Source organism: Pteronotus mesoamericanus, unplaced genomic scaffold (genome assembly GCF_021234165.1).
Source record: "Pteronotus mesoamericanus isolate MK-2021 breed Mesoamerican mustached bat unplaced genomic scaffold, CSHL_Meso_final contig_78, whole genome shotgun sequence".
NCBI lineage: Eukaryota > Metazoa > Chordata > Mammalia > Chiroptera > Mormoopidae > Pteronotus > Pteronotus mesoamericanus.
Genome location: NW_026555258.1, coordinates 22,094,522 through 22,108,859, shown reverse-complemented (window position 1 = coordinate 22,108,859; position 14,338 = coordinate 22,094,522). Strand labels below are relative to the sequence as shown.

At 46.1% G+C, this 14,338-nt stretch overlaps 1 protein-coding gene across 8 annotated transcripts in view; it reads left to right on the top strand.

The window, feature by feature from the left end:
• The window catches only part of ZNF462 (zinc finger protein 462), a 136,650-nt gene that overhangs the window by 46,932 nt on the left and 75,380 nt on the right, over positions 1-14,338 (top strand). For 7 of the 8 annotated variants that reach the window (XR_008530063.1, XM_054584567.1, XM_054584571.1 and 4 more), the window contains 3 exons: positions 6,186-6,435; positions 6,985-12,590; positions 13,353-13,514. Coding sequence is in view for 7 of the 8 variants with exons in the window: in XM_054584567.1 (XP_054440542.1) it covers positions 6,216-6,435; positions 6,985-12,590; positions 13,353-13,514 (5,988 nt within the window). In the remaining variant the exon portion in view is untranslated. The remainder of the gene's footprint in view (positions 1-6,185; positions 6,436-6,984; positions 12,591-13,352; positions 13,515-14,338) is intronic. The other variant, XM_054584572.1, reaches the window with a different exon arrangement.

The window sequence follows — 14,338 nt, the reverse complement described above, 5'->3', positions numbered from 1 at the left end:
TGACATTTCAGAGAATCCGGTCAACACCAAGAATGGTTTTTCCATCATTTGAAAGAACAAGATGAGCTAGGATCTCATTCGTCATGGTTGTCTTTTGAGAATTTTAGTCTAAGGAGGCATTTTGTTTTGTTTCTCAAGGAGAATATTGTCGGGACACTTTTCAGAATTAGAGTTATCTAGTGAACTGAAGGTTCCTCTTTGCAGACAATGAAGTCTGAACCTACTGAGATACCACCCTGCTTCCTCCCTTTCTTTTCTAGTCCCTTTTCTCCTCTTTTATCTCCTTGTTCAAATCACACGCTTCCTTTTCTAAGGACAGGGGGAGCTGGCAGACTGCCTATTGGCTTGTTGGCCTCAATTAGCCTTATATCATTGCAAAGGAATGCATGAATTCTCCAGAAGGTATGTACTGTCTCTTTCTGTATTGGACATTCACTACCTGCTTGCATAACAGGTCACTAAGCCCAAATTGCTTCTTATTTACATTCCTGACATTTTTGTAGTCACTTGAATTACATCCGTAGATGCTCATCTCATTTTAATGATGATCCCAAAGGTATCTTATGAACTATTACCCCAACATACTCTGTAATACTTGAAAACTTTATGCAGGACTACAGAGCTAAAACAGATAACCTAAAGACTAGCTCTTAGCCAGGAGGTGACTGGGTTATTAATCTGCAGATTGCCTGCTCTAGACTTTGCACTTATGTACAAGGTTCCACAGATGGACCAGACCGACCACGTAAAACAGAGGCCACATGCGTTGGCAAGATTCAGGGTCTCATGGTATTTCTCTGCTACTGTTTAAATTCAGTCTCATATTGAGGGTTACATATGTGCTTGCAAATTAATTCTTTCTCTTCTGAAAATTTGGTTTTGAAGAACAGCTGTGTCTCCCTTCTGAATTCCTTAATTATTTATCCTCCCTGATATGTTAAACCTTTCATTAGTGTGGTGAATTGCCAAGAGTACACAGAACTGCTTAGATCATGTAGCAAACAGTATAAACATTTGATAGGACACTTGAAGACACCACATGGTGAGCCAGGATCTATAGTAGTACCAAATGCTGTGGGATCGATGGAGGTAGCTTGTTTCGGATCTTTGTTGATTTATTTTGCCAACAGATTGCCTGTTACTTTGGAGTTCACATGCTCATATCTGAGTTCATATTAAACTTAAAAAATGATATATATATGAGAGAGACTATATTTGTATTTTAAATTATTAGGACTCCCACTTTGACCATGATGAGAGTAAATGATAAATAGCGATATATTAGAACACCCCTTGTTGCTAAGAGTAGCACCCCAACTTTCACAAGTGGATTAACTAGTGCCCCCCACCCTCCCCACTTTTCATCCTAAGCATGACAGCTCCTCCCAAACCATGGTCCTGGGGCTTGCAGACAGAAACGTTAACTTCCCCACACACCCCACAGCTCTTTGACTTCATCATATCAGCAGTTTCTGATCTGCAAATATGTTTGTAAAAAGATCTTTAAGCCCCTGATTATTCTGGTTTTCTAGCTGAACTATTCCAAAGTTGGTGCATTCCACTACCTGTCTTTGGATAATTGGTTTTTCTACTCGTAGGAAAGGAAAGTAAGAAAGCACCAACAACAGTTGCTAACTAAAGCCTTTTATTAGAATTGTGATTCAAGAGAACTGGGGAGTTCTGTGTCTTATAAATGAAACTAGGTTTCTGGAGTGGACAGAGGAAAAGCACCTGATGGTGCTCCTGGTTCTGTTTCTCAGAGGCTTTGAAGGTTATAATTAGTTGCTGCTGAGTCCCCGTGGCTGGGGTGCTCTCAGCTTTATTTCTGGTTTGCAATCCGCCAGTCAGAGAGCAGGTTAGAACCAGGCAAGGCCTGCGTGCTTAGTTTTGACTCTTCCTGGAGACGAGATTTTGACTTGAAGACCACGTTTCTGCTCCTGGGCCATACAAACAAAGAGCTGTGCCTGCCCAACTGACCCGGGCCAGCGTGGGTCAGGAGACACTGTGCAGCATTGAACACACCTCCCTCATCTCCAGTTACTTCTGGGCAGGGAGCTGGGAGGACTCACCACGGAACTGTGGGTTGTCTCCTTTCCCCTTCACAGGAGGAAAACGGAGGCCTAATGGATCCCAGGAATTCGGAGCCCAGAAAGTATGTGGGCAGATGGTCTATGTTCAAGTTGGTGCCCTTAAGGTAGAGAAGGAGCAGCCTGTGTCCCTCGCCTCCCTTTCCCCATTCTACCTGTGTATATTTCAAATCTTTTAACAATACCTTTAGATTTTCTTTAAATATGACTTAGTTTGTCAAATACGGAAAATTGGATTTGGGGTTTCCCATCAAAACCCCGCATTTTGAAATCCGAAAACTATAAATATAAATTGAACAACTCAACAATTGATAATAAGTGGAATTGAAGAGTAATGAGTAATTAGAATGGTCTAGGGGTTTCAAGTTAAGAGGACTAATTACATTAGGTGTGAGGTTATTTGAGAATGAATCCATGTTCACCCAGCTGGTGTCATCATGGGTGGTATATGGAGTAGAGTCACCCAATGGAAATGATCGTATTGGGGATAGGAGACGGGGGTGGGGGGGCTTGGTGCTTGTTTAGTACATAGATTCATCTCATGACCTTTTGAACTAGCATTTCTTTTTGGTTTAGAAGTTTGTTCTGCTTTTGATTTTGCTGATTTGGTCAGCGAGAGGGAAAAAATGTTGCTAATCTCATTATCACAGTATTTTCAAATGGCATAAGCACATACAAGATCAAGGCTTTTGATTTTAAATCATCATTTTGTAGCCGATCAGTCTAGTTTAGGCTTTTGGGTTGCTGCTCTTTCTGGGTTGAGGGAGCAGTCAATTATGCAGAGCTTATTTCTCATCTTTTTTCTCGTTGTTGTTGGTTTCTCAGGAGGATTACCATCTGCTGCAAACACATACTCTGGTTGATGGCTGGGCCGTCCTCAGGCCCAGTTTTCATCGTCTTTCCCCTCCCCTACTCCCTTCTTCTCCTCCCCCTCTTGCTTCTTGGACATGGGTACATCCTCAGTCTCATAAACACATCAAATTTCTGTTTCTTTGATTGTTTAGGCCCTGCTGGCAATTTCTGTTTGCTTCTGTCAGTGTCTTCAGGAGAAATGTGTGCACAAAGGCAAAATGACTTTCAAAGGAGGCGACATCCTCATTTCTGTACTTGGTGCTGACATCAAATTGAAGGCCACTCGGCTGTAGCTGGTGCTGGTTCTCTCAGCAGCCTCGAGATTAACCTCTTGTAAGGCTCTGAGCTATTTTTGAGGTAGAGGCTGCAACATCATGAAAGCTAGAACCCATTAGGAAATCACTTTCATCATCTCTTCTTTTTCCAAATCAGTGGCTCCCCCCCTCCCATCTCATAACCCTTTAATCTCCTTTGTAGCAGAACAAGGAGGCTGTTGGTTTGTGTTTGCATCCAGCCAACTTAGAATCCTTAGCAGCTTCTGAAGACACCAAGGTATTCGAGGACTGCCTAGAGAGATGAATTTCACCTCTGGGTGGATGACTTAACGCTGAAGGTGCCCTGCTTTCCTTGTGCAGAGCCGTCATTTCTGTTGATGTTGTGCAAACCAGGCTCAAACTTTCCAAAAGACACACAGCAGAAAGGCTTTTGTTGCATTATTTCTAAAGGCTTGAAGTTTCGTAGGGAAGAGATTTTGTTTTCCTCTGGGCTACACAATGGAGCTTTCAGAGAACCTCTTTTAAAAGGAATAGCTACAGCCTTTGTGTTGAAGGGTGTGTCTGTTGGCAGGGTCTGCTGATGCAGACAGACTGGCTGGTGATTAACAAAGGTCATTAGACTTTGGAATCTGGCAAGCAGAGTCGGATGGTATGTCTTCTGTGTGTGGAAGGACGACTCTCAAGAAGCCAAGGCATTCTGGAGGTTCCCCCACCCCACCCCCAAATCCTGCTGTCCTCCAGGGTCTGGTCCAGGGTCGTCCGGTAATAACCAGTGCTCTGCTGGGACGCACGGACAAGCCTATCAATCATGACATAATAGAACCTTCAGAGATCTTGGTGCATGACATTTGAGGAAGAGAAAGGTGCAGCTTTTCGGAAAGAAATGAGAACAGTTCATTCTTTGTTGGGAGGAGAAGAGCCTAGGAGGAGCCCAGCCTGCTCGTTGAGTGTTCATTGCTGATTGTCAGCCTAGCCGAGTCCCAGCGAAGCCATGTTGTGCTCAGAGAAGCTGAGCTAAAATGGCTGCTCCCAAAGCTCAGAGGACGAGGGCAGCTTAGTGAGTCTTAGGGCTCCAGTGACGCAGGAGCTCCTATCTCTTGAAAGTGTGATAAACACATTCAGCAGAGCTGTGGCTTGTTTGGCTGAGATGAAAGGACTAAGCTTGGGGGATGGGGCGTGCACACTGGATGATCTGCCTTTTTTTTTTTTCCCTGTGAAGTGTTCTAAATGCAGGAGTCGTCTGCACCATGGAAAAATTTGTTTTCAGGTCTAATGGACTGTGCGAAAGAAGTGGGGTGGGGCCTCAGTGACTGCTGTAATTTGATCCAGAGCTGATAGCAACCTCTTCCACACAATTTGGGTTGGTGCTTAGACATAAAAGCTTGTGTATCTGGAATATTGAGACTTAGTTAGCTGAAAAGACTCTGGTGCACAGTTCAATGTTTATTGAAAAAGGATAAATTGCTGGAAGAAAGAAGAGGAGGTGAATATCTGTGTCTCACTCGGCAAGCTCCGTCTGTCCAGAGCTGGACTTGCCAGAAGTTATTTTAGTAGACTATCAGTAGGAACATTCTTTCATAGAAAATCCTCCTGCCATGGCTTTCTTTTACTACATGGACATATTACTGGACTTTGTTCTCCTGTAGGAATAATTTATCTTTTCCCATGAAAGTAGAGAAAGTTGCTGCACAATATAAGTATGGAAAGATGTGTTAGTTCTTAGACATCTGGTTCTAGATTATAATGACTCAGTAGAGTTTGCGGTGAGAGAGCTCAATGAAGTAATACACTCATTAAGATAACAACTGGGTATCTCAACTAAGGATATATATTAAGATAGAAAGAACTATACCTTCTACACCTTTTAACTTCTTAATGGACTCTCCATTGAGTAGTGTGAAGCTATCTATGTATTTCTATCCCATAGTGAATAACAGAGTGAAGGTAGCCGGGCAAGTTTTTGTTTGTTCTATATCAGGTTCACAGGTTTTTTGTTTTTTTTGTCCAACTATGCACTTCACATTTGTAAAGGAGAGCAATAGGAAAAGATGAAATCATGACTCAGAAGCCCCCCTTCAAGAGTGAGAGTTTCTGTTGCCTTCATGTATATTGAGGTACCAAGGTGCAACTTTAAACAAGAAACTGGATTATCATCTTAAAGTTAATTGTTTAAGAACCTCGTGAGAAATATTTTATGACCTAATTAGATTGGAGAAGCTGTTAGGTTATAATTGGTGGATAGTAAAAAGCAAATAAACATTTAGCTCATGAAAAAAAAAAAAGCCAAATAAAGTGCTTGGGGAAGAGAGGAAAGAGGTGTACCCCAATATCAGTTATTAAATTAAAATAATAAAATTATTTTTTAAATTTTTACTTTTTAAAATTATTAAGATTAAAATAATAAAAGGTACAAAAAAGGCCTTCTCTACTGTCATTCTGAGATTTAATGCTCTTTCACAATTTAGTGATAAAACATCAGGTTACAATATTAAAATGGCAAGTAAAGATTGAATTTCTTTTCTGCTGGCTGGACATCTTCTGTACTTCTGAGAAGGTTCTAGTTCAAAAAAGAAAATGGATCCAAGCCAGAACCAAAGTCAGAATTAACTTGCCAAGAAATTTAAATTCGGTCAAGAACTTCAGAAACTACTAAAACTTTGGAAGTTTCCTTGACAAATGGCATTTGAGGATATATTTATATCAAGCCAATAAAAGTTTATCTGTTCCATTTTTTTCCCCTTCTTTGAAGTTACAAAGTCAAGGGCATCATCTCTATTATGTCTTATTTCCTTCCTTTGGCCACTGTTCCAACTGGTACAGTTTAGTAAGAGAAATGTGGCAATATTAGAATTTTTTTCCATCAATGACCTCCAGCCCCGTCCACTTGGGATGTGCTTGGGATGTGCTTGGGATGTGTTTGGGATGTGTTTACTGCATTCCTTAAGATGTTCTGTTCTGACTTCCGCCACAGGTCCCTAATGTGAGAGGGTAGACCCAGATCATGGAGGTGCTTCAGTGTGATGGCTGTGACTTCAGAGCCCCATCTTACGAGGATCTCAAGGCACACATTCAGGATGTCCACACAGCTTTTCTACAGCCAACTGATGTTGCCGAAGACAGTGCTAATGAGCCACGATCCGGGTCCATGAATGCTAGTAATCAGACCGAGGTGGAGTTTTCTTCTATAAAGGATGAATTTGCAATTGCAGAGGATTTATCAGGTAAATCTAGACTAAACTCAGCGTATCTCATACATTTCATCGCTCTCATGTATTTTGAGCTGGTGGCCATGTTTCTTGATATATGTGGCTTCTGTGTTGCAGAGTTTCTCTCTCTTTTGAGCCATTTTTGTGGTTTGAGCATCATGTTTTTCTTCCTTAGTATCCTAGGTTATTGTCCTTCCAGCTGCTTTATGACTTTTAGTTTCCTTTCCATTTGGAAAACAAGGTAGTATCTCTGAAAGTTCTAGAGTAGATATTGCAGTTGGTGAAACTTGTGCTTTCATAGCTATATGACACATTAATGGAGATGAGGGGACTTGTACCTAGAGTTGAACACCCTCATCTTATGCCTGTGAGAAGCAATATGCGTATGTTTATTAATGCTTTGTTAATATTCTCAGGGCTTCATCTTGAGCTGTTAGGCCATTTGAGTGTGTGATGTTTATTAATGAAGAATGATTGAAAAGAAAAATTGATTTGCATGATTGACTTTTAAATTCTCTTTTACTTTGCTTTTCTTGTCCCACTTACCTTATGCTTTCTCTTTAGGTCAAAATGCAACTGCATTGGGGTCTGGAAGTTACTACGGCCACAGTCCAGGATATTATGGTCAGCATATTGCCCCTAATCCCAAACCAACAAACAAGTTTTTTCAATGCAAGTTCTGTGTACGCTACTTCAGGTCAAAAAACCTCCTCATTGAACACACTAGGAAGGTCCACGGGGCTCAAGCTGAAGGGAGTTCGACGGGACCCCCTGTTCCAGGATCCTTAAATTATAATATCATGATGCATGAGGGATTTGGGAAAGTCTTCTCTTGTCAGTTTTGCACATACAAGTCACCAAGGAGGGCTAGAATAATGAAACATCAGAAGATGTATCACAAAAACAATCTGAAGGAGATCGCTGCTCCTCCTCCTGCCCCTGCTCCCATGCCAGACCCTGTGGTCCCGCCCTTGTCCCTGCAGGACCCCTGCAAGGAACTGCCTGCAGAGGTTGTAGAGCGCAGCATCTTAGAATCTATGGTCAAGCCTTTGACCAAGTCTCGAGGCAACTTTTGCTGTGAGTGGTGTACCTACCAGACCCCCCGCCGAGAACGCTGGTGTGACCACATGATGAAAAAACACCGCAGTATGGTCAAGATCCTTTCCAGTCTCAGACAGCAGCAGGAAGGAACAAATCTACCTGATGTGCAGAACAAGAACGCCCCCAGCCCCACCTCCAACTCCAGCTATCTGTCCATGAATGCTGCAAGCCGGGAAATACCCAATGCGAATGTCTCCAACTTCAGGGGCTCCATCAGCAACTCCATCATGAGACCCAATTCTTCAGCTTCCAAGTTTTCACCCATGTCTTACCCTCAGATGAAGCCGAAGTCACCTCACAATTCTGGCCTTGTTAACTTGGCAGAGAGATCCCGTTATGGAATGGCTGACATGACCAATTCTTCTGCCGACCTAGAAACTAACAGCATGCTGAATGACTCTAGTTCTGATGAAGAGCTAAATGAAATAGACAGTGAGAATGGTTTAAATGCTATAGATCACCAGACATCAGGCATGTCTGCAGAGCAGTTGATGGGCTCGGATGGCAACAAATTATTGGAGACCAAGGGGATTCCCTTTAGAAGATTTATGAACAGGTTCCAGTGCCCTTTTTGTCCTTTCCTCACCATGCATCGACGTAGCATCTCCCGTCACATAGAAAACATTCACTTATCTGGAAAGACAGCTGTCTACAAATGTGACGAATGTCCGTTTACTTGCAAGAGCTCATTGAAACTGGGGGCTCACAAACAGTGTCACACGGGTACAACGTCCGATTGGGATGCTGTGAACTCCCAGAGTGAAAGCATTTCTTCCTCATTGAATGAAGGTGTGGTGTCTTATGAGAGTTCAAGCATCAACGGTAGGAAGTCAGGAGTCATGTTGGATCCCTTGCAGCAGCAACAGCCGCCGCCGCCGCCGCCGCCGCCACCACCACCTCCGTCACAGCCTCAGCCGCCACAGCTACAGCCACCACATCAGTTGCCACCCCAGCCCCAACCCCCACCGACGCAGCAGCCACAGCCCTCTGTGCAAGCCCCACCTCTGCACCCTTACAAATGCACCATGTGTAATTACTCCACCACAACTCTGAAAGGGCTAAGAGTCCATCAGCAGCACAAACATTCGTTCTGCGACAACTTGCCAAAATTTGAGGGACAGCCCTCCAGCCTACCATTGGAAAGTGAGACAGACAGCCACCTCTCTTCCAGCAACACTGTGAAGAAAAGTCAGACCTCAATTCTTGGGTTGTCCTCCAAGAACAATTTTGTAGCTAAGGCCTCTAGGAAGCTTGCTAATGACTTTCCTCTCGATTTATCACCCGTGAAGAAGAGGACTAGGATTGACGAGATCGCAAGCAACCTGCAGAGCAAAATTAACCAAACCAAACAGCAGGAAGATGCGGTGATCAATGTTGAGGATGATGAGGAGGAAGAGGAAGACAATGAAGTGGAGATAGAGGTTGAGTTGGACCGGGAAGAAGAGCCAATAGAGCCAGTCATGGAGGTGCCCACTCCCTTTGCAGCCCAACAAATTTGGGTGAGAGATGCCGGTGAGCCCCAGAAGGAGCCCAACTTCAGAAGTGTCACCCACGATTACAACGCCACCAATGGGGCTGAGATTGAACTAACTCTTTCTGAAGATGAAGAGGATTATTATGGCTCCTCGACAAACTTGAAAGATCACCAAGTTCCCAATACTGCTCTGCTGAACACACAGACTCCTATCTATGGAACTGAGCACAATAGTGAAAATACAGACTTTAGTGACTCTGGAAGGCTTTATTATTGCAAACACTGTGACTTTAACAACAAATCTGCCCGGAGTGTCAGCACCCACTATCAACGAATGCACCCATACATTAAATTCAGCTTTAGATACATCTTGGACCCCAACGATCACAGTGCGGTGTACAGGTGCCTGGAATGCTACATCGATTACACCAACTTCGAAGATCTTCAGCAGCATTATGGTGAACACCACCCAGAAGCCATGAATGTCCTCAACTTTGACCATTCGGACCTGATCTACCGTTGTCGGTTTTGTTCCTACACAAGCCCGAATGTTAGAAGCCTGATGCCACACTACCAAAGAATGCATCCCACAGTGAAGATTAACAATGCGATGATATTTTCAAGCTATGTCGTGGAGCAGCAGGAAGGGCTGAACACGGAATCCCAGACGCTGAGGGAGATTTTGAATTCGGCACCTAAGAACATGGTGACGTCCACTCCCGTGTCTCATAGTGGCGGTATGCCAGCTGCGTTTAATAAAAACACTCCTTCAAAGACCTTTACTCCAGAATGTGAAAATCAGAAGGACCCCTCTGTTAACACCGTGGTTGTTTACGACTGTGATGTTTGCTCATTCGCAAGCCCCAACATGCATTCTGTCTTGGTTCATTATCAGAAGAAACACCCTGAAGAAAAGGCTTCCTACTTTAGGATCCAGAAAACCATGCGAATGGTGTCTGTGGACAGGGGCTCTGCCCTTTCTCAATTATCATTTGAGGTGGGTGCTCCAATGTCTCCCAAAATGTCCAACATGGGTTCCCCACCCCCCCCACAACCCCCGCCACCAGACCTCAGTACTGAGCTTTACTACTGCAAACACTGTTCCTACAGCAATCGGTCAGTTGTGGGAGTGCTTGTCCACTACCAGAAAAGACACCCAGAAATAAAGGTTACTGCCAAATATATCAGACAGGCTCCTCCCACAGCTGCAATGATGAGAGGGGTCGAGGGGCCGCAAGGCTCCCCCCGGCCACCCGCCCCCATGCAACAGCTGAACCGAAGCAGCTCCGAGAGAGATGGCCCCCCTGTGGAGAATGAGATGTTCTTTTGCCAGCACTGTGATTATGGGAACCGGACGGTCAAAGGGGTACTCATTCATTATCAGAAGAAGCATCGGGACTTCAAGGCCAATGCAGATGTGATCCGGCAGCACACAGCCACCATCCGAAGCCTCTGTGACCGTAACCAGAAGAAACCTGCCAGTTGCGTGCTTGTCTCCCCCTCTAATGTGGAGAGGGACAAAACTAAACTGCGAGCACTCAAATGTAGGCAGTGCTCGTATACCTCCCCCTACTTCTATGCACTGAGGAAGCATACCAAGAAAGACCACCCTGCCCTGAAGGCCACGGTCACGTCCATTATGCGGTGGGCATTTCTAGATGGCTTGATAGAAGCTGGCTACCACTGCGAGTGGTGCATCTATTCCCACACAGAGCCCAGTGGCTTGCTCCTGCATTACCAAAGGAGGCACCCAGAGCATTATGTTGACTATACCTACATGGCTACCAAACTCTGGGCTGGGCCAGACCCGTCCCCTTCCTCTCTCATGATGCCAGCAGAAGCCAAAACATACAGGTGCCGAGACTGTGTTTTTGAAGCAGTCTCCATCTGGGACATCACCAATCACTACCAAGCATTCCACCCGTGGGCCATGAATGGTGATGAGTCAGTGCTGCTGGATATCATCAAGGAGAAAGACGCTGTTGAGAACCCCATCCCTTCGTCTGAAGAGTTGGTGGGCCCTGTGAATTGTGAAAACAGTATGTCCACTCCACTTCCCGATCAGGAAGCAGAATGTCCCGAGGATGCAAGGCTTTCCCCAGAGAAAAGCATCCAGCTCACTTCGGCCAACCCCGCAATCTCCTCCACCCCATACCAGTGCACGGTGTGCCAGTCTGAGTATAACAACCTGCATGGCCTTCTTACCCATTATGGGAAGAAGCACCCTGGCATGAAAGTGAAGGCTGCTGACTTTGCCCAGGACATCGACATCAACCCAGGCGCTGTCTACAAGTGCAGGCACTGCCCTTATATCAACACCCGTATCCACGGCGTCCTGACCCACTACCAGAAGCGACACCCGTCCATCAAGGTGACCGCCGAGGACTTTGTGCATGACGTGGAACAATCTGCCGACATAGCCCAGAACGACGTGGAAGAGACGAGCAGGATCTTCAAGCAAGGGTATGGCGCCTACCGCTGCAAACTATGTCCGTACACACATGGCACTTTGGAGAAGCTTAAAATCCACTATGAGAAGTACCACAATCAGCCCGAATTTGATGTCTTTTCCCAGTCGCCCCCGAAGCTGCCAGTCTCCCTCGAGCCCGAGATAACCACTGAAGTGAGCCCCTCCCAAATCTCCATCACCGAGGAGGAGGTGGGAGAGGAGCCTGTGTCCACTTCTCACTTCTCTACCTCGCACTTGGTCTCCCACACTGTGTTTCGGTGCCAGCTCTGCAAGTACTTCTGCTCCACAAGGAAGGGCATCGCCAGGCACTACCGCATCAAGCACAACAATGTCCGAGCCCAGCCCGAGGGCAAGAACAACCTCTTCAAGTGTGCCCTGTGTGCCTACACCAACCCAATCCGCAAAGGGCTGGCGGCCCACTACCAGAAGCGCCACGATATTGATGCATATTACACCCACTGCCTGGCAGCCTCCAGGACCATCAGCGACAAGCCCAACAAGGTCATCATCCCGTCCCCACCCAAGGACGACTCCCCCCAGCTCAGTGAGGAACTCCGGCGAGCAGTGGAGAAGAAAAAGTGCTCCCTGTGCTCCTTCCAGTCCTTCAGCAAGAAGGGCATCGTGTCCCATTACATGAAGCGCCACCCAGGGGTGTTTCCCAAGAAGCAGCACGCCAGCAAGCTGGGGGGCTACTTCACCGCCGTCTATGCCGACGAGCATGAGAAGCCGATGCTGCTGGAAGAAGAGGAGAGAGGCAGCTTTGAGAAAGCTGAGTTGGAAGGAGGTGAAGCTCAGGAAATCGAGTGGCTCCCATTCCGCTGCATCAAATGCTTCAAGCTCTCCTTCAGCACAGCTGAGCTGCTGTGCATGCATTACACTGACCACCACAGCCGGGACCTGAAGAGGGACTTTGTCATCCTGGGCAACGGCCCCCGCTTGCAGAACTCCGCCTACCAGTGTAAGCATTGTGATAGCAAACTGCAAAGCACAGCGGAGCTGACCTCACACTTGAACGTTCACAATGAGGAATTCCAGAAGCGTGCCAAACGTCAGGAGAGGAGGAAACAGCTTTTGAGCAAGCAGAAATATGCAGATGGTGCTTTTGCAGATTTCAAACAAGAGAGGGTAAGGATATGTTTTGATTTCCCTTCCCCCAGGAGGCCTCTCAGCACTGGTGCCCACATGCACTTCTTCGTTGCCAGCCAAACTGCTACAGGCTTCCTAGTGACTTAGCTTGCCAGAGAGCTCAATAAGTCAATTAAACATTTCGAGCTTGATTATCCCCATTCTGTGCTTACCCTTCTCCACGGTCCTGTGCCCCTCCCTCTCACTCCTCCCGAGGCTCCCCAGGGGAGGGTTGGGGTGATTTCTCTGTATTTCTTTCTGCCAAGTAGCCTTATCCGAGGCCTAGGTCCACGACGAAGCTCGCTCTTTTTCCTAAGGCAGTTGTGGGCTGTCTCTTGGTCTCATTAGTGCTTCTCAGCCATGTCTCGGTCTGCGATGTTGCTACATGAACCTAACATCTCAAGGAGTAGAATTTTGTGTGTATGTCAAGAAGCTCACTAATGGCGTAGCTATGCAACGTTTCACCTGCGTGTAGTTGAAGTTGGTTTGCAAACCAGATAACTTGGTGGCAGTGACAATGAGGCTCCTGCACAGAAATCTTCTCACAAGTCGTAAAATACTCGGGTTCCAGAGACTCTGCACAGTAGGCAGTGTGCCACAACTCTGACGAAATTCGTTATGTAAAAATCCTCACGTATATCTCCCTTGGTTTTTAACCTGCTAACCTGCTTTAAAATAAAATCTGCTAGTAAGCTACAAGAATAAATGCCGGCCAATGAGGGAGGGCTCGGAGTACTGATGGCTACCACTGTATTTTACCAGCCTTTTGGTCACTTAGAAGAGGTGCCAAAGATCAAGGAGAGGAAGGTGGTGGGCTACAAGTGTAAATTCTGTGTAGAAGTGCACCCGACGCTCCGAGCCATCTGCAATCACCTCCGAAAGCACGTCCAGTACGGCAGCGTCCCCGCCGTGTCCTCCGTGAAGGTGAGAACTGGGAAGGTCTGGATGAGCGTTCTTGTGTGTGAGCCATTCGAGTTACTCATTAACCCTGTTGCTCAAAGCAGCTCAGGAAAGGGCGTCCCAGCGTGTGCGCATTCCTGAGTTATGCTTGGATCGGTCTGGCTTGTTCTGATTTCTTTGCAGGTTGGACCTCCCTCATCTCTCGTGTTTCGCCCTGGTCGCGTTTCGATCTGGTTCCCTTCCACGTGGATAGTTTGGTGGATACAGAAGATCCGGGCCTCTCGGTACAGGAGGCTTTAGGTTCCCCTTCTCTTCTGCATTTAGTGCCGTTAGGTGTTTGCTCTTCCATGTGGCCCGAGCTCTTGAGAAGAATCAAGTGGGTTATGTTTCCGTCATCTTCGGCTCCTCCCACTGCCTGACTTCTTACTACTGTTCTTTCTCATCGGGCTGGTGAATACAGAGAGCCCAGGAGAACCCATCTTTTACTTCTTATCCCGGGTCCTCCAAGGAGCAAAAGAGGCATTGAATCTAAAACTAAAAGCCTTAAGTCACAGTTGGCCCTGAGAGCCTGTTGACCTGATTTGTCTCCCATGCTTTCTCCCTGTATGTTACTGACAAACACAGGCCGCCTGTTTTGAACATCATAATCCTAATAGCAGCCACTGTTTCGATAACCTCACCACCATCCCTGCCTTCCAGGATATGTCTAAGCACTTGTCGTTTCTGAGCAGAGAAGTTAGTTCAGGATTCTGCTCTTTCTCTCCGGCTATGTGAATATATTTTTGGCATCGGCCCTGCTTGATTTTTGTCCTGTTTTGCCAGTGTGGCATGGAGGTGAAGCTTCTGCT